The 25,775-nt window shown below is 40.8% G+C and overlaps 1 protein-coding gene and 1 long non-coding RNA gene across 2 annotated transcripts in view; one reads left to right on the top strand and one right to left on the bottom strand.

Moving 5' to 3' along the window:
- The window catches only part of E2F7 (E2F transcription factor 7), a 34,522-nt gene extending 25,633 nt beyond the window's left edge, over nucleotides 1-8,889 (bottom strand). Inside the window, exons 1-3 of the mRNA XM_006197849.4 lie at nucleotides 8,669-8,889; nucleotides 7,877-7,969; nucleotides 121-396 (exon numbers count right to left, since the gene is read on the bottom strand). Coding sequence (XP_006197911.1) covers nucleotides 121-396; nucleotides 7,877-7,969 — 369 coding nt within the window. The 5' untranslated portion in view covers nucleotides 8,669-8,889. The remainder of the gene's footprint in view (nucleotides 1-120; nucleotides 397-7,876; nucleotides 7,970-8,668) is intronic.
- Nucleotides 8,890-9,042: 153 nt separating this feature from the next.
- Nucleotides 9,043-25,775, top strand: part of LOC116282697 (uncharacterized) — a 28,913-nt gene continuing 12,180 nt past the window's right edge. Inside the window, exons 1-3 of the long non-coding RNA XR_012078606.1 lie at nucleotides 9,043-9,168; nucleotides 9,987-10,095; nucleotides 24,798-24,917. This is a non-coding gene — a long non-coding RNA (uncharacterized lncRNA). The remainder of the gene's footprint in view (nucleotides 9,169-9,986; nucleotides 10,096-24,797; nucleotides 24,918-25,775) is intronic.

The following is a 25,775-nucleotide window of genomic DNA, read 5'->3' as shown; positions in this document are numbered from 1 at the left end:
TAAGTCGAGTACTGCTTTTGACTCAATAGTAACCAAAAAGTTGAGAATTGTATGAGTTTTTAATAGTCAACTAAAAATGTTAAAATTCTATGAACAGCCTTAGGAGCACAGCCTCTTTACCTGCAGGGAGTCTGTAAACACATCGTCCTTGTTCTCAATGGGCCTGAACAGCCCCTTTTTCTTCTCTCGGTCTCTGATGTCCGGGCTGGCAGCACTGATGAGTATCTTCAGGTTAGCTGTGGGCGTCCATGGTTCCGCCTGCTGTCTGTCCACGAGCTTAACTGGAGTAATGGGATTTCTTTCTGGAGTGAAGATCTTTTGCTTCGATAAGTCAATTGGTTCATTTTTTATTGGCGTCTTGGGGGCCATCCTTGAGCGATCCACAAATATGTTTTCCTATTTAAATAAAAAGACCTTTTAGCAAAAATGAGGAAGGGCAGGTATCAGCTAAGAGTACACTTTGTTTCCATCATTCACTAAGACGTGAAAATACAAACAGACTGTATGTTCAGGGCTGAAAAAATATCAGGATAGGACTAATGAAAATAGAAGGATTCGTGGGAATCAAAGCGTGGCTTCAATGAGAAAACAATTACGATGTGCTACTCCTTTGAAACATATTTTTCATGGCATCTCTGTGAAAGAAGTCACGAGGATATCTGTCCCTGGTGCATGCTTGTACTAGTTGGGGATGACAATAAGGGCAAATGTGGATTGAGTCCATATTGCTTCTGAGTGACATATTTTTTAAAGCACTATTTACAGGTTTGCACTAACTAGTGAAGAGCAATTAGGCTTTTGTTCAAGGTTCACCAGTGCCAATATAGGAATTAGCAGGACCAATGAATGGAAGAGTATCCAACAAAAAGCCAGATTTCAAACCAGCTAGCTGTTGGATGTCACTCCCCCAGAGCAGTGCTGCTCAAACTATCCATGGTGAAGGACCAGGGTTTTTTATTTCTAAACTCCCACAGGCTGATACATGATCTTACTTCCTAGGGCTCATGCAACTCCGATCACATGTGACTTTCCACTTGAGTTTGCCATTCACCCTGACCTACAGCTTGTTCGACAAGAAGAGACCACTGATCGCAGGCGTAGATGTCACAGGGGCAAAGTCAAATTTCTATAGAGGTTTCTAAGTGCTAAACTCTCAAGTTCTGTTCTTAATTTTTTGCTGCTTGGTAATAGTTCGTGGACTAGCACCTGCCCCTGATCACCCTTTGAGTAGACTGTCTCAGATAATTGTAAGGAAAAGTTAACGATGGGTCCATTAATCCATTAAGCCAAAAGGACTGAGTATACAGACCTTACATTTAGAATGACTAAATTACTAAAACAAATTTCTTTCCCCTTAAATAAGTTTTTGCCATTTAAAACCAGAAAGCTTCTGCTCTTCCCAAAGTTAAGTTCACCTCCAGGCAATAGTGCCTTACATAATTATGAAGGTGGATGAGTTAAATATTTGTCACTCCCTTTCCTGCACACACAGTATCACTCTACAGCTTATGCATGCTTGGATTTTGGCTGAGCAGTGGTTTAAAACAAGTATTTTCCTACAAATGAGCAAGATGTGAAGAGGGAAAAAGAACTGTTTGGGAGAAACTGGAGTTTGTGTTAGCAGGCTGACTCTTGTTGTGTGGATCCGAAGCTGCCAGCCAGCCACGGTGAGGTTCTGTCCTGGTGTAATAGGGAGGGAGTGGAGATGTGGGGGGTGACAATTTCTCATGCCACTGCAGCTGTAGGCATCTCGCCTAGGGCAGTGCAGCTGCTCACGTCTCTTAACAAGTCCCTGTGAGTGTGCAACTCTGATGAAGTCTTCTACAAGAGGAAGTACTGAGAGTTGACCATGTGCTACACATAGGACCTGTTCCGTGTATTTTACACCTATTAACTCTTCATCCAATTATTTTTCTAGCCTACAGATGAAGAAACTGAGGTCCAGGAGGATATAGCTCAAGTGATAGAGTGCATGCTTAGCATGCATGAGGTCCTGGGTTCAATCCCCAGTACTTCCTCTAAAAATAAATAAATGAATAAACCTAATTACCGCCTCCCACCAAAAAAAGAAAAAAAAAGAAAAAAGAAACTGAGGCCCACGGAGGGTTCCTTGCCTGAGGTCACATGCAACCTCATTCAGTATAAAAGTCATTGGTAGAAAAATACTATATATCACTCGTATGTGGAATCTAAACAAAAAAATTTTAAAAAGACACAAATGAACTGATGTACAAAACAGAAACAGACTCACAGGCATAGAAAAGAAACTCATAGTCACCAAGCGGGAAAGAGGGTGGGAAGGGATAAATCAGGAGTTCGAGATTTGCAGATGCTAACTAACATATGCAATACATAAACAACAAGTTCATACTGTGTAGCACAGGGAACTATATTCAGTATCTTGTAATAACCTATAATGAAAAAGAATATGAAAAGGAATATATGTTTGTATATGTATGCCTGAAACATTATGTTGTACACCAGAAATTGATACAACATTGTAAACGGACTATACCTCAGTAAGAAATGACATTGAAACTTAAAACAAATAGCAATTGGTATGCAAGAAACAGCTGATAGCAGAAGTTTCTGAAATTCTGCATCTAGCAAAAAGCTTGTCCTGGGTGTGAATTGGAAGTTAGCTTTTTCGCAGTTCCAACAAAAGGTACCCAGCGGGCCGAGGCAGCTCTGCACGCAGGCTGTGAGGGCCAGCTCACCTGCCTCCGCCTCTTAGCCTTAGAGCGAGCGCGGGCAATTTCTTCCTCCACACTGTGCTTTAATTCTCTCCACTGAAAATGAAGTTCATAAAAACACCAGCCTCAAGAGTTATGAGAAGAGTTCCTGGCATACAGTGAGCACTCAATAAAACTTAGCTGTTCTCTTCCCCCTTTCCCCTTCTTTATTACCATCCATCCTGGCACTCGGAGCTAACATAACATAGCACATCATATCACTATTTCACTTCCTGGGCGTGTGTCTTGTCTTGTTAAGAGACTGTGCACTTCTGGGGGTCAGGGAGTGAGTTCCACAACTCTCATCCCTCACAAATTTTGGCACAATGCCTTGTCCCTCACAGGGACTTCAAGGAATACTGTGCCTTGATTATCTATTCTAAACGATATTCCCATGGTAGCGGGTGTGGCCCAGGTTTGAGAAGATGCAGAGATTCACCCTCCTCTACTGCCTCCGTGGTACCTGTCCTCCCAGGAACAATGAGCTCCCACTTTCCCCCCAAGAGGAGCAATTCAGACAGATTATTTCCTCTAGCACTTTGATAAATAAATAAATATATATGTATTTAAAATTTTTAATGGAAGTACTGGGGATTGATCCTAGGACCTCATGCATGCTAGGCATGTGCTCTACCACTGAGCTGTACCCTCCCTCACCACTTTGATATATTTCACTACAATCTAAGTAACACTTAAAAGTAGGAGGGGAGTTAGGTCCTGTGGTAGGTTATGACTGTATCACACCTCTACATCAAAAGAAAAAAAGTGCCAAGCAAATTGTTTTCTGAGATCTTAGGTGGGCAGAAAGTCAGCTGAAATCTAATCACACCCTGCTCCATCTATCTGTCTATCCTGCTATCCTGACACCGTAGAAGGCAGTGGAAAGGGGATTCAAATGAGCATTCGGAAACCTGTTTTGGTCTCAGCTCTGTATCTTTTTGATACTGGGCAAATTGTTCATTCTGTCTGGGCTGACGTTTCTGGATCTATAAACTAAGGGGTTCAGGTTGGAAGTATCTATAAGGCTTTCCCGCAAGGCTGCCCAGCCGTGTGGTGGACACTGGAATGCACCTGGCTCTCTTCAGGAATGACTGACTCATTCCCGCAGCTGCCGGAAGGAAGGCCCAACAGTACATGTCTTCATGCTTTGGCTGAAGAGGGCTGACTCAGCCGGATCATGCCCCTTCCCGAGAGGCTGATACTGTCCTCAACTGCTAGGGGAAGCAGCACTGACGTGTAAAAGCCCAGCCCCCCTGCCCAGACTCAGACTCAGGACTATTCCGAGGGTTCATCCCAGATCTCCCCACAAGGTAAATGCAGACTTCCACTGAGACTTCTGCAGCTCTGACTCTCCCTCCAGTTCTGCTGCCTTCCCTTCCCTTCAACGGGCAGGGATCCCCAGGGTACTCCTAACTAAACCTCCCACACGCCAAACTCCCCATCAGATCCGCCTGCGAGGAAATCCAGTGCGACACCCTGGAAATCACCTCTTCAGTTAGAGAGGGCCTGGAGAGGGTGCCCAGGAAACAGTTTCTCCGGTTCTTGTATGCAAATAGAAGTAACACACCGTGGCAGGTAACCTGTGCATCAGCTCAGATAATGAGGGAGGAAGCGGTTTGTGACCTGTGAGTGCTATACAAATGACCATTATTATTACTATTAATTATACCAGCATTAGGACTATGCTGTAAGCTGCCAGCAGCCATAGAAAGGGCTTCGTGGTTAAAAGCTCTTGGTTCTAGTTTGCTTCTGTCTTAGATACAGCTTTGATCTTGTCACCTTAAATACTACATAGCCCTTGGTGATACTGTGCTGACCTCTTTTCCAGTTCTGTCTCCTGCAGGTCCCACATTTTGCCCAAACAGTCCACTCGCTTTTCTTCAGCCTTGCCCCGCAGTGGATCACACCTGAACAGGCAGGTCAGGAAGCGTCTCCTTCGAGCTACGGACTAACCACTCTCCTTCTCCCCAGAGCACACTTTCTAGAAATGAGTAGTCCACCCTGAGGGCTTTCCCCTGCCCGTCTTCCAGGGGTCCCTCACACCGCCACAGCCTGCTCTGACACAGGTCACCTCTCGGTTGACAAATCAATGGCAGAATGTCCCACTTGGCCTCACTGCAGTGGTTAAGACTGTTGACTACTCTTTGCTCCATAAAACTCTCAGTCCTTCTGAGCTCACTCTCTTTCTCTCTCGGTTCTCTTCCTACTTCTGACTGTTCCTCCTCAGCCTCCTTCACTGGTTCCTCTTTTCCACTCTTACAGACCTCAGCCCTCCATGCCTCTCTGTTGCTCCCTGGGGCAGCTCACCCACTCATGTACAAGGCTTTAGAGCCACTCTGTATGTTGATAATTCCCAAGTCTGTTGCTAGCCAGGATCTTCCATGAATCCCCAAATCTGGCCACCACCAATGGCCTCTTGCACATATTTATTTACCTGTGATCACACAGGTACAAATATATGCTTCAAGTCTGAACTTAACCATCTTTCTTCACCACTCCCCAAAGATGAATGGCCTTTAAAGAAAACCCATGCCCACCATGTCTAGACGTTGTCCCAACCTCATTTCTACTTCTTTACTAGTTCCCTTCCTCTCCACTTGCCCAAGTCCCAGCAGTCATTCCTTTAAGCCCTAGCTCAGGCGTTATTCCCCTTCACAAACCCTTCCCAACAGCTCAGGCTTATTGTTCACCTCTTCATCCCCAACCACCCTTTTCCTACTTATATCATTCTTAAATGAACTATAGACATCTTAAGAGGAGAGTCTTGCTTATAATCTGACAACAGGGTGTAGTAAGATTGGGTAATGAAGTTGAAAACTCCTTTGTTTTAAAGAGAAGTTTCTCTGCGAATGGCAGGAAGCTGCATGCTTAATATAATACCTACAGAACTTGACCAATGTGTAGACAGTCTAGAAAGATAAGTTCTCTAAACACCAGCTAACTCACAGGACATGGTTCCAGGCACCCCCCACCCCCACAGAGTGTTTCCAGAAGCACCACAAACTTCTGGCCACTCTGGAAACTTTGAACATGTCTTGAATGTCCACACTTCATGTTGATTACTCTGCCTCCAATGTCCATTTTTCTCTCTCCTGTTTCGTTGTAGGTTGAACATCTTGAGCCCAGATATTACCATCTCTGTGAAGCTTGCCAACTCTCTCTAGACTCCCCATGCATTTCCTCCTTACTTCTCTGTTCTGACGGGACACTGTTCTATTCCTACTGCAGTACTTACTAAATCATAGTCTAGTTGGTAAGCTTTATATCTGACTCCCCGAAAGTCTCTCAGGTAACCAAGGGCCAGGCCTGCATCATATTCATCTTTGGGCTGTCAGTTCAACTGAGTAAGCTGTGAGCAGTATGTGTTGCTGCGTGCTTTGCAGACACCCAAGCAGCAGGAGCTATTTATGACTTCCAATTTATGGAAGGAAAAAAATAGGCTTAGAGAGGCTAGGAGACTTACTAGACCAGTGTACACTCCCAGCACCTGGAACATAAATATTTGTTGAAAGACTGAATAAATATTATTTATTCGAGGTTACATAGCTAATAAATGGTAGAACAGGAGATTAAACCCAGATCTCTCTGACTCCAAATTCCACACTCTCACTATCCCTAGATAGCCCCCTTCCTTTACTTCACAACAACGTGGAAAGAGAGGCAAAAGCCCCTCCTAGTGAGGAACACTGTTCTCTTCCCTGGCTACCTCTGAAATAATCCCTGCTTAAGTATTCTATTTCAGGCATTTTAACCATTTTCCCAGTCTCTATGAGAGCTGTTTTCTCTGTATCCACTAAAATACAAAAACTCAACTGCGCACAGCACTCACTGGGCTAACCAGAGCAGGAGAAGTACCCTTGTTGAAGGCACCTGCTAAAAAGTCATTGACCTGGAAAAAAAGAGATGGACACCAATTTGCCCTATATATAAAAGTATACCCATTCTTCCAAGGCTGTCCCACCCAGATTATAAAGGAAAACAAAAAGTTCTGCTCTGAAATTCCCAAAGCCAAAATACTCTGAATATATAAAGTCTGGACATTGCCACCCTCATGTGGCGTAGGGAAGTCTTTAAAAGTCCTCTTTAAAATGATAATGTTTTGGTATACTTCTTTTCCTAAAAAAATAAAAATAAATTGAATGCTAGGGGGAAAAAAAACCCTACATGAAAAAGCATACAATTTCACACCTATCCAAAATTAATGGTTGCCAAGTAATCTTCAAAGGCCCATGTAACAGGTGCCTTGCAACCAGGCAGTTGGATGGTAAACCCAGAATTAAGCCCAGGAACCTAGAGAAATTCAGTGCCTAAGGAAGCTGCTATGCTCAGACAGACAGTCAGTTTCTCATTCCAGGCTTGTCATATCTACTTGCCTCTGCCTAAAAATGCTTAGATGTTCTCTACTAACAAGCTCTTGGACCTTTTCAGCAGGGCGCTGGCTGGCGCGAGCATTGTGCCCATGTGGGTATGGTGGTGACGCTTAGGACGTATCACTATGGCTGGTTGACTCTGTAATGTTTCTTCAAGACACCACCACTGTCTTACTAATCACAAGGCGTGTAAAACCTCAAGGGAGTGCTCAGTGCAAAACCAGCAGTAGCACTGTACAATATTCAAAGTGTCTGTTGGTGGGCTCAGCCGCTTTCTCTCCCTATATGGAAGGCAGTGGTCATGCTCTTGGGAGAATGGAACAGCCTCTAAGAGCTGGTTCATTGGTACAAAGAACATTTCACTGCACTTTAATAATCCCGCTTTTATAGTAAAAGAGTCTGTTTTCTTGGGAACTGAGGCTTAACATTTCTGCCCAGCATTAGCTAGCTCTACTCCTGACAACTATCAGTGGCTGTATTACAAACTACAAACACTACGAGTAATACAAACTTTTGATTGCAGTGTCCAGCATATTTTTGATTCATATAAATTGGTTTCAACAAACATTACATCCAATGTAGCCTCTTTCCACTGCACAATGACTGAGAAATTCAACAACAGTCGGATGCGTCTTCCATTAGAAAAAAAAGTATAGTTCCATAAGGTTCACCAAAATTAATAATACAAATACAAGTGGCACATTGGAACACTTAATTGAAATAGACATCACCATCCTAAATATGACAGGACTTAAGGTATTTAAGTCCACTTACCTTTTGTGCATTTTCCCCATCTTCAATTGCAAAATCTAGTCTGGACTGCCTGGGGTTGATCAGATCGTGTAGTGTTAAACAATTCACCTCCATCTGTAATGCATAATTATATGGGAAAATGACTTTACAATTGGATATTTTCTCTTTCAACAGAAATATCTACTACTCGCTCATGAACATGAACTTCCCCTCCCTAACTCATCCTGGGAATTTCCAGGCTTGTATCCGCCCTAGCTCTCTAAAACGCACATGAACAAACACTTAAAGTGTGCTTATTAATTACTGAAAACTTGGGAAGAAAAAAAGCTTCGACAAAAATAGTAATTTTTTAATGAAAAGCAGTAGGACAAAATTAAGTTCCAAGTCAAGAAGGTGTAGGACAAATCTGCCAGAAAGTACAGGGTCTCCTAGGTCAGTTAATTTTGGCGCAAAGAACTAGGAGGAATTCGGCTTTGAGGGGGTTTTGAATCAGGGGGAAAGGAAATCTGATCGCTAGACCAAACCCACCCAGCGCTTAGCGCAGCCCCTTCCCAGGCCTCCCAGCAGACCCCAAGGATAAACTGTTGCAGTGAAACCCCCAAATCCCGAAGAACGGCAAGTCCTCTCTACTGCCCCGCTGGAGGGAGAGCTAGAGCCAAGACACCCCACGCGCGCCGGGTCCCGAGGCGGAAAAGCCTCGATTCCCCGCCAGCTGGGGAGGGGACGGGTGGCAGGCTGGCAGCCGGGGCGGGAGGGTGCCCTTTCCCCCCAATTCCCGCCTCCTCGCCAGTGCTGGGGCCACACGCTACTTACTCCCGTTTTGCGAAGGAGGCTTCCTGCCTCCACCGGGACCTCCACGATCCCACACCGGCGCGGGATCAGCTGGGCGAGGTGATCAGCAGCCGGGCGGAGACATCTGGCGGGGAAAGCGAGGCGCTCAGTTCCCCGCTCCGAGTGCCCTGCGCTGGCGGGGACCCCGCGGCGTCCGGGAAGCGCCAGCGCTCCGACCCGCCGAGCGCGACTGCAGTCCCCGATCGCAGTCCCCGCTAAAACACCTCCTCTGGCGCCTTGAGACCGAATTTGAGAATCCACCAATCAGCGGCGGCCGGCGGGGCGGCCCCGGCCAATCGCGCGGCGGCACGGCCCGGGCTCGCCGCCCCTCGGAGTCTTGGCGCTCCTGGGCGCGCGTTTCGCCCTCACCCGCCCAATTGTTGCCGCCTCGGCCCCCTCCCCCTTCCGGGTACCTGGAAACCTCGGGCCCGGGAGCCTATTCCTGCCGGGGACGCGGGCCCGGGCGGCCGCGGGAAGCCAAGGTGGGGGCGGTGCGGGGCGGCGCGGGGCGGCGGGAGGAGGAGGAGGAGGAGGAGGAGGACGGGAAGGAGGGCCCTTTTGTTATGCGAAAAAGACCCGCTCCCGTCCCCTCGGCTTGCCGCGCGGGGAGACCGCGGGCACAGTCAGGGGAGGGCAAAGCAGATGGAGTTTGGAAAAACGATATACACAGCCTGGATGCTGCTGCCGCCACCCCGCCGCCCAGCAACCTGCGCGGAAGCTGAGTTGTCCGGGCTTGTTGGGGCAGACTTCCTCACACGAACGCTGGTGTGACACTCCATGCCGCGAGCAGATGGCACGCCAGTTAGCCCTGGTAACTAGTTTGCAGGCAGGACCAGCTGTTTTTTCTTTCTTTGCAAGTCCAGGAAAGTTTATTTGTGGTGTCCCCTTTTCAGAACGTCGTCGGTGATTAGCCTTATTAAGTAACTGCAATGTGGACTAGCGTTCTGGGAAACAGTCGAGAAAATTTCCTCAACATTGCTGATTTGTATTAAATGTTTCACTTCCTTCAACATTAGTTTTTTACTTTGAATATGAAATGTTGATAGACAGCCCTGTGTGTGTGTGTGTGTGTGTTTAACAAATGTTAAGAATAGTTTTAAAGTTTTACAGAAAAATTGAAGAGATAGGACAGAATCCATGTATCTGGCACGCAGTTTCCACCTGTTCATTAACATCTTTATATTTGCATAGTACGTTGGTTAAAATTAGTGAACTAATATCGATATATTATTCTGAACTAAAGTCATTACTTGATTCAGATTTCCGAGATTATTGTCCACTGTCCTTTTTTCTGTTCCAGGATAACAGCATTACATTTAGTCCTCGTGTCTCCTTAGGCTCCTCTTGGCTGTGACAATTTCTCAGACTTTCCTCATTTTTGATGACCTCGACAGTGTGGAGGAGTCCTGGTAAGTTATTTTGTAGGATGTCTCGTTATTGGAATTTGCCAACTTTCTTTAAAGCACGTCTACAGACATTTCCCTACAAACAGTATACTTGATAGCAAGGCTATCATTCTTATTATTATTATTTCTGTACCATGTGCTCCACGCTCACCTCCCAAATATATTTAACATTTAATATTTAAACAAACTGCAAAAATGAGAACAGTTAGTCAAGTGCTTCATCTGTGCTCTATTAAGATTGGTGATAGGTACAGTCTAAAAATCACTGCTAGGTCATACATTAAAAAGACAAAAAAAAAAGCACGGGTAACATTAAACATAAAGAAAAATAGTAATAAAAATTTGACATGTTAATAATCCAGATGATATTTTGAACTGAAATCTTTCTTGTAGGTAGAAGCATAAAGAGATAAGTATAAAAAATAAAATTGTGATTTGTTAAGTTTTACACTTATGTGAAAGTAGAAAACTAGATGAAGAAAAAAAATTTTTTCAACTCTATTAATTTCCTGTGACTATTGTAACTGTTTACCACAAACTGGTGGGTAAAGCAAGGTTTATTCTCTCACAATTCTGGAGGCTGAAAGTCTAAAAGCTGGCTGTTGGCAGGGCCTCACTCTCTCTGGTGCTCTGGGGAGTCTTTTCCTTGCCTCTTCCAGCTTCTGGTGGTTGGTGGTCGTAAGCAATCCTTGACGTATGTGTGGGTTCCTCACTCACATCTCTGCCTGGCTGGTCACATTGCCTCTTCTTCTGTCTATTTAATTTCCCCTGTTTGCCTCTTATAAGGATACTTGTCATTGGATTTAGGTCCCATCGGTATATAATTTAGGATGACCTCATCTCGAGAGTCTTAATTATGACTTCTGAGACCCTTTTTCCAAATAAGGTAGCATTCACAGGTTCCAGGGATTAGGACATAGATACACTTTTTTTTGCAGACCCCTATTCAGCCTTCTAGATCAATATTCCAATGATTAAAGTCTGTTCATCTCTCTGATATTTCAAAATAACATTGGTTGTTTCTTTGAAGTTAGGCGGTTTTATGTTACAGACCTTTTCCTAGCATTTTCTGAGTATTTTACTTGCCTATCTCAATTCAAATGTAACCTCTATTCAAAATAAGAAAAACTAAATATATATATATTTATATATATTATAGTTTCTGATACTTGTCAGTTCATTGACTGCTTAAAGCAAAAGTGGTCTGAGATTTGGAGGGAAAACTGGAAAATGAATATTTGATGGACAAATTCAGAGACAGTACTCCAACACACTTATTTATATGGATGTTTTCAAGTCCTGGAATTTGTAAGTCATCTGTCAGTCTCTCAGTTGTTCAGTTGACGCCGATAGTGGCTGGAAACTCAGGTAGTGCATCAGGAAGATGTGGCTCCCTTATATTCGTTGTCTTCCTCATAGCACAGTGGTTCAGGTCGGTTGGACTTATGTGGTGGCTCAGGGCTCCAAGATGAATCTCCCAGCCTACAAACGGGAAATTGCACCGCCTTTTGTGATGTAGCCCCAGAACTGAGACAGCATCACTTCTGCTATACTTTCCAAAATGAAGCAGTCAAAGATCCACTCATATTCAAGAGGTGAGGACATACACCCTACTTCTCAGTGGGAGACGTGTTAAAGAACTTGGGGCCATATTTAAAAATTGCCACACCAGGTTTCATGCTACTTGAAGTATTTTACATTTCAATCTGAAAGGTCATGGATTTTGGAATGGTATAATATTACCTAGGGGGCAACAGCCCTCAGGGTTCTGTATTGTGCTAAGCCCGTGGTCCTCAACTCTATGCTTTAAAGTCACCTGGAGAGAATTTTTTTTTTTAAATACCAATACCTGAACTGCACACTCAGAGATTTCTGGCTTGCTTGATCTGGAATTGAACTTGGATATTAAGTATTTTTTCGATGCATAGTGTCTTGTTCCTTAGCATCAGGCTAATGGTATGGTTTTTAATTGATTCCTTTGAATGCTTCTTACTCAGTGGTTTCAGAAACAGACCCACAGTTCCCATCAATGAGGATAGGAAGAGTTGGGGGGGTATGTTACCCTCTGGAATATGTGCAGAGGTTTCAAAGGACTGACTCTTGCTGGTTTGTGGCTATGTCATTGGTTTTTGGAAGGAGCTGAGGTTGTAAATGAGAAATCTGATGGGCAGGGTGGAGGTGTATCAGAGGAACAGGCAGCAAGGGTTGTGATATGAAAATGTACACAGATGATATCTGACATTGCTCTGTACACACAAGACTTATTACTCTCCAGCTTGTCAAATTTGCAAATGGTCTTTTGCCCTTTTGGGGTTCCACATCTCAAGATTTGTCACCCTTTACATAAAGAATATACTGTAGTGAAATACAATTCATGTCTTTGGTATGAGTTGTCCACTTCATGTATCAGCTTCCTCTGATATTTTCCTTTTCTTCCACTGCTGCAAGCACAGTCATGTCAGTATAGCATCTGTTTGCAAAAGTACAGTCACAGAAGGGAATTAGAAACTGAGTTTTCACCACCTGGATAACAGAGGGACCTTGGCTCCACATCCTAGCAATTCTTAGATCTCTTTGAGTGGATCGGTTTAACGGTTCTTCTTAAACTGAGGGTCTGCCATGTAAAATGGCCCTTGTCTTCAGCTGTTCCAGATCTGGGAATGTGATACATTTGCTTCTCTAACTGCTTGCAAGTTCAGAGGAGGCAGAACATTTATTCTTGGCTGAGCACAAACAATGTCAGAAGGAGAATAAGTCCGTGATTGGTTCCTACACATGGCCTTAGCCACAACAACAAAAAAGATCATATTAATACCAAAGGGCAGCTACAGCTGCCATCTCAAATGACACCCAGATGTCCAGCTATTCAAAGGGAGGTGCCTAAGCTGTGACTGAATGTCCCATAGTGAGCAGAGGGAGTTCATTTTTTATCTTCACAGACTCCTTGTCATTCTTGGCACTGTGGAGCAAGGTCAGTTCCCTGAAGGATTGTGTGATTGGCATTCTCACTCAATGAAAAGACAGCGTATGTTTTGTGCATGTGTGTATGTGTGTGTGTGTGCACTTGTGTGGGCATGTTTTAGGCAAGGATGCAGGGAGTGTTTGTAATAAACATTTAAGACCACAGCAGATAGGATGGATTTTGAGCGGGGTTAGGTGTTTCTGGGAATAATGTGATAATGAAGGGTATATAATGTGACACGCCTTTACATGATGCCACATTTATGCTGCAGGTTTGGGCATGGTTGTTTGGAGGGACCACAATATATAAAGAGTAAAAATAGAGATTGACTGCTGCCCTGTAACTGAGATTCTGGAGAAAATGGGGAACAAGCTTCCCCTTAATCTCCAGACTCTTACCCAGAAGGGGAGGCATTCACTTTGAGTGGTGGAGAGACACAGGTTCTAGATCAGGCTTGGCCAGGAACTTGCTGGGTGGCCTGGAACAAAAGGTATTGCTTACCTCGACCTCAGTTTTCTCTTTAAAATGGTAGGTCTGATTTGGACGACCTCTGAAGAACCTTCCAATTAAATATTTATTGGATACTTAGGTTTGCCTCTTAAAACTGTTTGCTACTGATGCCTAATCACTTAGTGTGGATATGTGAGAATGTCACGAAAATCACTTTTTTATTTCCATATTTGGTGAAACTGAACACATCTCTGCTCATCATATTATATTACGTAGGGTACGTACATTAATAATGAGAATGTTACAAAAATATCAGGCCGTAGAGTGACCTTTCATTTTTCTGAGCTTAGAATTAAATGGCTGAATGTCACTTTTTATACCTCCCTAATAGCATTATTTTAATAGCATTTATTTATTATAGTACTTTGTAAGACCAAATGAAAATGTTTTCATAGTGAAGTGGAAAGATGAGTTTGGGATTAGGGGCTCAGGAACTGGAAACTTAACTTTAAATACTTCAGATATTACCTTCTCCTAATCCAGAGCCACCTCATCACATGCAGTGGCCTCCTGCCTTGGGAGAACTGGACAAGCAGAGTATTGAGCTCAAGTGGAGGTACATTAGCCCATGACTTCACTAAACAGTCAGGGGAAGTGTTGATTTACAAAGGGTAGGGTATTGTCTACACAAAGCCCCTTTTAAAATGCAAACATTTCCTGGAAGGAGTAATTACTTAACCAACATCACCCATGGAGCACTTTGAGACAGCTGTCCTGAGACCACACCTGGGGGTGAAAATGGGGTTAACCTTAAAGTACAAAACATTGTTTCTGTGTAATACCTTCTGTAAAACACTGGATCTTCTGGCCTCATTCAATGACTCACTTCTGCCTCCCCAATGAATTCTGGGTGTCCCCAGTCACACATACTCTCAAACAAGTCCTTTCAGCCTTCTCTGACACCCAAGGCCTCCGCTGCCATATGATGGTTTCTTTCTGCCCCACTGGGAATGCAAGACATCAGGTATCTCCACGCAGCCTGGCTGCCTCCTGCCGATGAAGCTGTTGGCACTCAGGAGATCACGGATGCTCTGTGATGCTGTCATGTCCTCCATCAAGGGCACCATCACATGAGTGAGATCTGGATTTTGCTGGTGTTACTGCCAGAAGTATGGGAGATGGACTTGGCCCCCATCTTGCGCCCTTCTCCCAACCTTCCAGCAAAGTCGTATCAGGCCAGTGCCTTTCTGTGCTGAAATAGTCAGAGAAAAATCTCTGGTTCTCTGTTGGTGGTTAATTTTTACTTCTTATCCTTACTTCTAAGCATTCAGTCATGGGGCCTGGGCTGGGGGCCAAGTCTGGGCAGTAGACAGTGTGCTATACTCATAATTCGTCCCCGCCTCCAGTGGCTGAGCCATTGTAAATGGACCACATTTAGGTCTCTTTGGATGAATTATTTTCCAAAATGCTCCTCTCCCCTCTGGTTACAAAGTGAGACGCCACTTCTTGGGCATGTATTGAGGGCCTCACTACCCTTGGAGAAGTTTATCATTGTGGCCGTAGATAACTGGGCCTGGAAGATACCAGGCCCCGAGGAGAGAGAGAGCTCAGGGCAGGCGTAGTTGAGTGGGGCAGACTTGAGTGGAACCAGGTAAGATTGAGGGCAGGAGTTGTTCCAGTAGGAAAGCTTGAATGGAGATGACTCCACGTTCCTAGGCGGGTAGGAAGAGAAAGAATCTTCTGATAAAGGGAGACAGATTCAGAAAGGAGTGTGAGAAAATGGAGGCTTGCAAGACCAACTTGATACAATTATTTGGGATCCCCAAATTATTTAAAAGATATGAATAAAACCTGCAGTGGATAAAATGTCTAGGCTTTATCCAGCTGCCACTTCCATGATGGTAGAGCAGACTTGTTTTGTTCTTGTATTTGGCTGCACCCGTGGTAAAGAACGGTACCGTCTAGCAGAAGGACCCCCAAGGCCCTCCAAATGAGCATGTGTTCTTTTGGTCTGCATTTTTAATGACATACTTTAGTTACGTTTTCTTTCTCTCCTCTCCAGATGTTGTCTGTTATAAAAGTCCCATCAAGAGTGATTGTGTTTTGGGCAAAGGTGTGCCCCTCAAAATGGTTTCTTTTGTTTCATGTTGTTTTTAAAAGTTGCAGGTCCTCATTCGTAAGACAGCATAGTTTTCTTTATTTTATCTTGTACTTTATGTAGTTTAAGTGAGAATATTTTCTTATTCCTCTTTTTGTTTTTGCAAATAATGTCTAATATTTTGTTGCATTTATTTCTCCCCTTTTAGGCCTTTTATCTATTTAGTAAACTTGATATCCTTTGTGTGTGTGTTTCTGTCTCTAATTCCTCTTTGGTTCAGTCAGTCAACATTTTTTTAGCTGATGAAGTTAAATTCTGCTTATCTTTTTGACTCAGGGAGAATTTCTTCCTGTGTCCAACACCACAGTTTTACTGGATTTCTTATTGTTTGATTATATTCCCATGTGGTCACTTCTACTATTTTCTTATGTTTGCTGAAATTTAATCGAATTTGTATTCCCATTTTACAGATTTCTTTACTTGCTTCATGGTTAAATACTATACTGATGTTTGCAATTACAGTGACATGATCCTGGAGTATCCACTTAGGGTGGTTTGTGTTTGCTTTCTTCCTAAACTTTTTGGAATCTTGTGATTTCTTTTAATGACTAAAAATTTTAAAAAAAGATTGCACCTCAGTCAGTGTCAGCCTAAACCAGGCAAAGTTGCTAGTTGAAGAGCAATACAGTTTAAATGGATTACCTTTTCTCCAGTGACTCTTCTAAAGGAGTGAAAATGTACAAACTCAACTGAGGCATAACTGAGAATCTATTATAACAAGAGGGAAGCAGACAATAGTGCCAGTGAGAAATGTCACATGTTGTAACTATAGGACTAAACTTGAAAAAGGAAAAGCAAGAGTTGAATTAAAATTTGCACCGTAGTAAGAAATTAATTTTGCTCTCACCATTATCTAATGATTCCCTTGTTAAATCTGCAGTTAGAAGTAAGAGAGGGTAACCCTCCACGCAGTCACTCAATTTCATGGCTATGAAACTGACATCTTGATAGTTTTCCTATTGAAAGTGGTAGCCTGCCATTTTTGTTTGTTTTGGAACCATGACAGTTGGCTGTTTGAAAGAACCCAAAGCAATCTTGTCTCTCAGGCCAATGGCAGTCTCATGGTTAATATTAATGAATGCATTGAGGGTGAATGTATTTTAATAGCATTAAATCTCAATGAAAAGTATTTAGCGGCTGAGTAGCTCAGAAAGCATTCATAAGCCCTTCAGTTAGTTTTGTTTACTTTTTACACATCAATTATTAATACACATAAGGAAACAATAATGCCGTTATGCATTGGCAGCGCCCTTTCCGCTGCAGAAGACACCGAGTGCTTTATGAGCAGCTGGGAGCCAACTTCTGTTCTCAGTGCACATAGAGTTCTCTGACATGAGCCAGCCAGAGCATAAATATCATTTATGCCTGAATTTCAGACAAGGAGCCTTTGGCACTACCTTAAAGATCTATCCAGAATCCATACACTGCTTCCCACCTCCACCATCACCTGACTCCAAGCCACCTTGTGTCTCCCCTGGATTGTTTCCATAAGCCTCTCTATATGTTGTCCCTCTGTAATTTGCTCCTAAGCACCAGGAACAATGACCCAAACTAAAATGTCAGGTCATGTCTTCCCTGTTCTCCAAACACTCCTGTGGCTCCCCAGCTCATTCAAAGTACAAGCCAAGGTCGTTACAGTGGCCAACAAGGTCTTACAGATCTGGCCTCCTTTTACAGCTCTGATCTTATCACCTTCAACTCTTCCCCCTGTTTGCTGGGCTTCAGCCACACTCTACTCCTTGTTAATCCCTGGAAACACTTGTTATTCTACTGCCTGAGGGCTATGCCTTTACTGTTCCCTCTGCTTGTGAATAGCTCAAACTAAGCTTACAAATCGCATGTTTAAAAGCAAAAATAAAGTTATTTGTGTCTGTTTATATTGCTTCCTTTTAAAATAATTCAGAGGGGACACAAGGTGACTTGGAATCAGGTGGTGGTGGTGGAGATGGGAAGCAGTGTTTGGATTCTGGATAGATCTTTAAGGTAGTGCCAAAGGCTCCTTGTCTTTTTACCTAGAGAGCTGGGTACCTCTCTCTCCTTCACTTCTTTCAGGAGCATGCTAATTAGGGTGCTGCTAGCTTCCATAGCAAAGAAACTTTAAATTTACAGTGCCTTTGACAAAGCGGAAGTTTACCTCTCGCTCCTGTAATGGCTGATAATGGTGGTCCAGGACGGCAGGTGGCTTTCCTGTAAGTGGCATCTCTGGGATGCAAGCTCCTTCCCTTTGTGGCTTTGCAGTCTCTTTAGCCGAGCTCCCGAGGCCTCTGTTTCTAGATAGTGGAAGGGAAATCAGACTGTGGACAGGGCATACATCACTTGTACTCACATTCTCTTGAAAGAATAGCTAGTCACACGGCCACACTGGACTCGAAGGCAGCTGTGATCATAATCGCTGATTCCGTAGCATGTCCTGGTGAGAAGCTAACACTGTGGACAGGGAGGAAGGACTCCTGGGACAGCTAGCCGTTTCTGCCACTGACTGCCTTCTGGCCACCAAATATCTGCGTGACATCCTGCCTAAAGGAAACAACCCAAAGTTCCACCTAGGCGCCTCATCTGTGATAAAGTCCAAGCACTGTAAATAATGTGTTCGTTTGGTCCAGAGACCTATGAATTAAAAAACAAATTGTCCGCCCACCACCTCCTTCCCCTTGACAAACCTCAGATAAAAAATATCGACCAGGAATAGGATAACTACAGTAGAAACTTGTATTTGGAAAAGGGCAGACCGGGAGATCCGTGGCAGTCATTGGTTCATAGCAATGAGAAATCCAGCTGGGCAGCCACTGTGCAGGCTCCCTGCTCTGGAGGTGGTGGAGATTCCCTCCCACGCTAGGTATATACAATCTCACTCCTAGATATATACCCAGATTAGTTGAAAGCAGGGACTTGAGCAGATATTTGCACACCCATTTTCATTACACAGTTCTTTAGAATAGCCAAAAGGTGCAAACAATCCAAATATTCATCAACAGATGACTGGATAAGCAAATTGTGGTATATACATACAATGGAATATTATTCAACCACAAAAAGGTTGAGGTTCTGATACATGCTACAACATAGATGAATCTTGACAATTTTATGCTACCTAAAATAAGCTAAAGACAAAAGGACAAAAATTATATGAGTGTACTTATGTGAAATATCAAGAATAGGTAAATTCATAGTGACAGAAATAGATTAAGGTTACCGGGGCTGGGGGAAGGGAGGGATGAGGGAATTATTGCTTGATTGTTATAGAGTTTCTGTTTGAGATGCTGAAAAACTTTCGGAAATAGATAATGGTGATGGTTGTACAACATTGTAAATGTAAGTGATGCAACAGAATTGTACACTTAAAAATGGCTAAAATCTAGTACAACATTCATAAATCAGCTATGTCTCAATAAGAAGAAAAGGTTAAAATGTCAAATTTATGTTTTATATATATATGTTTTACTATAAAATTTTTTTAAAGATGACAGCAAACCAATAGGTTGCTCAAAGAAAGGGTAAAGAAACGTTAAAAATGTACAATAAAGGGAAGAAGCACAAGCAAGATGGCAGGAACAAGTCCAGGTATCAATATCTGTAAATCAGCTGGACTTACCAGCTGAAAGACAGAGGTGGTTAGATATGAAAATGCAGAATCCATTTGCATGTTTATAAGATGCACACCTGAAACACAAGGACTAAGAAAGGTGAAGGGAAAGAATGAAAAGCATTTTAAAAGGTATACTAGGAAAAAACTAGCCAAAAGAAGTTCAGCTTTCTGTAGTAATAGTTAAAGTAGACTTTCAGACAAAAATTTGTTAGGGATAAGGGAGTCATAACATAATGATAAAAGGTTTATTTCACTAAGAAGTTATACAGATTCTAAATTTATAGAACTGAATAAAATGTATAAAATACAATATATAATTTATGAAGCCTCAAAATATATAGAACAAAACTATTAAAAGTATATGAGAAGTGAATCATTTGGTAAGTCCATTTTTAGTTTTTTGAAGAATCTCCATTGACATATGACTGGATAAGGAAGATGTGGTACACACACACACACACACACACACACACACACACACACACAATGGAATATTACTCAGCCATAAAAAAGAACGAAATGATGCATTTGCAGCAACATGAATGGACCTAGAGATTATAATACTAAGTGAGATAAATCAGACAGAGGAAGACAAATACATGATATCACTTATATATGGAATCTAAAAATATGACACAAATTAACTTATTTACAAAACAGAAAGAGACTCACAGACATAGAAAACAGACTTATGGTTACCAAACGGGAAAGGTGGGGAGGGATAAATTAGGAATTTGGGATTAGCAGATACAAGCTACGATATATAAAATAGATAAACAGCAAGGTCCTACTGTATAGCACAGGGAACTATATTCAATAACCTATGATGGAAAAGAATATATATATATGTCTATAAATGAATCAATATACTGTACACCAGAACGTAATACATTGTAAATCAACCATAGTTCAATAAAAACAAGGTTAAAAAAAGTGTATGAGAAGTGGACAAATGCAATATTTGAATGGACTATTTCCACAGGACTCTCAGTTACTGATGGTCAGATAGATCAAATATTTAATGAATATATGGAAGACGAATCATATATTTAACAACCTTGAGTTAATAGATATGTATTGAACTCTGTTTCTAGAACCAATGATTAAAGGATGTATATTCTACTGGAGAATATAAGGAACATTAAAACAAACAAACAAATAAACAAACAAACCTGACTGTGCGCTGGACCATGAAACAAGCCTCAACAGATTTTGAAGTTTAAATATCACATAGCTCAGCTTTCCTGTCAAGAGTGCACTATGGTATACAATCAAAATAGCAAAAATATTAAAAAAAATGCAAAACCTCATACTTTGGAACATTTAAAAGTATGTTTCTATATAAGTCAAAAGAATATTAATGAACACTAAAATGTATTTAGAACTCAATGATGATGTAAAATACTAAAAGTTCAGCGATGGGCAGGAAAGGTATTTAGAGGGAAATTTATAGTAATAAATGCTTTTTTTAAAGAAAAGCAATGTAGATTGAAAATCAAGAAGCAAAGTGTACAGTTAGGGAAAAAATGGAATAAGCCAAAAGAAAAAGAAAACAAAATATAAAAATAAAAGCAGAGATTAGCATAACAGAAAATTAAGATACAACGGAGAGGATCAATAAAGCCCCAAATTTCACATTTAAGTATATGTGCTACAGAAATTTTTACATGTTTACGTCGGATAAAATAGACATAACTGACAGAAATACATTGCTAAAATTGAGATAAATGAAAATGGACATAAATAAAAGTCGTAAGTAATCAAAATGGATGCAGAAAATACGTAAAATCTGAATAGCATTATATCTTTTGAATAATTTGAATTTGTAATTAACAGTCTTTCCACAAAGAAAACTCTAGTCTCAGATGGACTTACTAGTGACTTCTACCAAGAATTTAAGAAAGAATAATATGAATCATACATAAAAGCTTGCAGCAAATAAAAGAGAAAGGAACCTTTCCCAAGTCATTTTATGAGGCCAGAATTTCCCTGATAACAAAGGTATTAAAAGATAAGACCATTATTCCTTAGGAATACAGACAGAAAAATTCTTAACAAAGTATTTGCAAATCAAATTCAGCAATATATAAATAGGATAACACCTCATGACCAAATTAAATTTATCCCAGACATGCAAGTTTGGCTTAGCATTCAACAATCAATCGATGTAATTCAAATTAATTAAATGAATAAAAGGGAAAAAAACCCTCCAGATTATTATCTCCATAAGTACAATAAAAGTACTTTTAAAAATTCAACATTAATTAATGATTTAAAAAATCTTCGGAAAATTAGAAATAGAACATTTCTTCAACCTAATAAAGGGAGTCTAAAGAGCCCACAACTAATAATTGTATTTAATAGTGGAAAACTGCATGCCTTCCCTCTAAGACTGAGAACAGGCAAGAGTATGTGCTTTCACTACTTTTATTCAACATATTCCCGGAGATCATAGCTGTTGCAACAGGCAAGAAAAACAATGAACAAGCATATAGGGAAAGAAAGAAGTAAAACTTTCTATTTGTAAAAGATAAGACAGTATATGTAAAAAAAACTCAATGAATCAGCAAAAAAACTACTAAAACTAAGTGAATTTTGCCAAATGACAATGTACAAGTTCAACATACAACTCTAGTGAATTTTTTATGCTAGCAACAAACTGGAGAATCAAAGTGAAAGAATCATACACTATTCACATAGCATAAAAATAAAATACCTAAAAATAAGTTTAAAAATATTTTCAATATCTGCACATAGAACATTACCATATATTGCTGAGGGAAATTGAAGAAGATCTGCACAAAGAGGGGTATATATTAGGTTCATGGATTAGAAGAATCAGCGCTATTAAAATTTCACAACTCTCCCAGCTGTTCTATTGATTCGACATAATCCCAATCAAAATTCCTATAGCCTTCCTGTTGTAGTATTGGCAAATTTATACAGAAATGCAAAAGATCTAGAATATACAACACAATTTGAAAAGTAAGAATCAAGTTGGAAAATTTACACTATATAAATTTAAGATGTCATAAAATTGTAGGAGTTAAGATTATGAATCAGAATAGACATACAGATAAATGGAATAGAGTCCAGTCCAGAAAAAAATACAAATTCACTGAGTTTTGACAAGATTTCACGGTAAGTCAGTGGCTCTAGTGGTAATATTTTCAGCGAAGGGTGTCGGGGTAAGTTGATGTCTATATGGAGTAAAATGAATCTCAGCATGTATTTCACCCTCTACACAAAGATTATCTTGAAATGAATCATAGACCTAAATGTAAAAGCCAAAGCTATAGAACTTTAGAAGAAACCATAAGGGACAATCTATGTAACTTTGGGGTAGGCAATAATTTTTTAGATAGCACAAACTGTAAAATTTTTAAAAAGGATAAATTAGACTTCATCAAACTTAAAACCTTTTGTTCTTTGAAAGAAACCATTAAGGAAATGAAAGGCCTGAAGGCATACCACAGACTTGGAGAAATTATACTCAATACTTACATATGAAAAAGTTACTTGTATCCTTTTTCTGTTTATTTTTATTTTTTTGGCATCCAGAATACATAAAGAACTCTCACAACTGAAAAATTAGGAAACAAACAACCCAGTAGTAAGTGAGCAAACGATTTGAACAGATACTTGGCAAAAAATGATATGCATATGGCCAATAAACGCATAAAAAGATGCTCAGAATTATTAGTCATCAGAATAATGCAAAGTAAAACTGCAGTGATACACCACAACTTACTCCCTATAATGCCTAAAAAATGAAAAAAAGTAACAACATCAAGTGTTGGCAAAGATATGGAGCATCTGTAACTCATAAATTGCTGGAAGGAATATAAAATGGTACACACACTTAGGAAAACAGTTTTGTAATTTATGTTAAACAAGCAGTTATATTATCTAGCATTCCTATGCATGAGTATTTACATAAGATAAATGAAAATGTATGTAAGCACAAAGCCTTATTCATGAACTTCATCGCAGTTTTATTCATAGTAGCACCAAACTGGAAACAGTGCAAAAGTCCATCAAGAAGTGAGGGAATAAACAAACTGTGGTATAGGGAAACAGAGGAATATTGCTCAGTGGTAAAGAGAAAGGAACCCAACAACATGGACGAATATCAAAACTATTACACACAGCAAAGAAGTCAAAGAAGAGTACATTCTGTGTGATTCTGTTTACATGAAATTCTACAAAATGCAAAATGTAACCCATTGGGACAGAAGGCAGATAAGTGGTTCCCTAGGGCTGGGAGTGAGATGGGGTGACCACAAAGAGCCACGGTGAACATTTTTGGGTGAGCAAATATTCTGTATCTGGATTATGGCGGTGGTTACAAATTGTGATAGTTATAAATTGTCAAAACTCTTCGAACAGCATACTTAAAATAAATGCAGTTTGTCATTTGTAAGTTGTACTTCAATAAAGTGAAATCAATGTCAGGTCTCCTCAGCTTAGTTTAACAGGGCTGTTCTGCTCTTCCAGAGTGCGTTCCTGGAAACGTGGCTTCTGATTTGTGTGCGACAGTCAGGAAGGCTTTGAAATTACTGGTGGAGCTACTCCATTCCAGAAATGTCTCTGATTGCTCTTTTTATTGACATCTGTTCTTGTTTCAGTGAATGTAATAGCTCCCAAGTTATCTGCCGATACTAATTGGAATTTTATAATAGTGTTCTCCAGTCTCTGATTTATCTCTATTCCCTCTGTAGTCATAAAGATAAGTGAAAGGTAGCATTTTTGTTTTCCCTTTTCTCCATTCTCTGGCTATCTAAGACCTTGCCCTGAGGTTAATGATGTAGAAGGATCCCCATGTAGTCTTAGATAATATACTGACTTGGAATATAGTAATTGTTTCTAAGGTCAAATTATAAACCAGATATAAAGTTCTAGAAAGAACAGAGGATACCAAAAAGCTAAAAAAGCAACTGAGCTATCACTGCATTATTAATTATTTTTTAGAATTCATCACAATTGTTACATGTTTATTTGAGCTGTTCTGGTTCTGATTTTTTCTTTTATTTGCCACTATTTCAAAATCATGTCTTTCTAAAAAGGTCTTGCCAAAACAAATCATGAGAATATTTTCTTCCATTTAGGTTTTTTCACAATTTGTTTAACAGGTCACATTTTTAGTTTTGACATTTAATTTCAGTTCTACCAAGAATTACCAAGTGTCTGCTATTTGCTGTGCGCTGATACTGGACCTGGAAGAGTCAAGGTGATAACTAGACCTGTCCTCACAGTGAGAGACACATACAGAAGGAGTTTAATAAAATGCAGTTATAGAAGTACATTTAAAAGGCTGTGAGAACTAGTTGAAGGAACAATTGATTCTGCCTTTTGAGAGAGTATTAGAGAGAGCAAGTGACTATCAAAGGCTGACTTATTAAAAGTGAAAGAGAAGGAAGGGCAGCTTACTAGAGGGGAATTGTGTAAACAAAGAATCGGTATTTTTTTCTCCCATTGTTAGGGAAAGTTGAATCAAGGTACAAGTTATTCCAACAAACTTCCCATGGTATTTTCAAATTGCTTTTTAGATTTCCACCAATGTTTCATGAATGTTTCACAAAATCAACACCTTCGAACTGGCTGCTCTAAAGAACCAAAGGAGATTTGCCCCAGCAAGGATGGACCTGGAGATTGTCATACTAAGTGAAGTAAGTCAGACAAAGACAGATATCATATGACAGCACTTATATGTGTAATCCAAAAAAAATGAGACAAATGAACTTATTTACAAAACAGAAAAAGAACCACAGACACAGAAAACGAATTTGTGGTTATCGGGGACAAAGGGAAGATGGAGGGATATATTGGGAGTTCAGGATTTGCAGATATTAACTACTATCTATGAAATCGATAAACAGCAAGGCCCTACTGTATAGCTCAGGGAACTGTACTCAATACCTTGTAATAGCCTATAATGAAAAAGAATATGAAAAGGAATCCATTTTTTATATATGTATAACTGAATCACCATGTTGTACACCAGAAATTAATACAACATTGTAAACTGACTATACTTCAATAAAAAAAAGAAGTAGAAAAAAGCTAAAGAACGGAGGCAAGAGGATTATACAGCTAGTGGGGTGGCCTTTCAGAGCCCCTGAAATTACCCCTTGTGAATGTGTCATTCATGTAAGTGTCAGTCATCTTGTACATCTTAATGGGAAAAATGTAGAACCTTGGATTTAGAACATCTAGACAGTAATGCAAAGCACTGTTGAAATCATAATAAAAGGAAGCTTTGTATCGTGTGGGACAAAAGAAAGCACACACAAGGTGAATGTTAATAGGCACAGTATAAGTAACAACACTGGTGTTGGATTGACTTTTTCCTTCAATTCCCACGGACCTCTGGACTCCTGCTTCTCAGAGAAGAATAAATTCATGGCCCTTTGTGAAGGATGGTTTAGATTCAGAATGCTGACCGCTCCACTGCTCACATTAAGGACAGCACAAGACGGGGCAAGCAGTTCCAGACTTGACCTAATAGGACCAGCCACGCCCTAATG

This window comes from Vicugna pacos, chromosome 12 (genome assembly GCF_048564905.1).
Source record: "Vicugna pacos chromosome 12, VicPac4, whole genome shotgun sequence".
NCBI classification, from domain to species: Eukaryota; Metazoa; Chordata; class Mammalia; order Artiodactyla; family Camelidae; genus Vicugna; species Vicugna pacos.
Note: the sequence above shows the minus strand (reverse complement) of the source record. Positions and strands in the feature narration are given on the sequence as shown.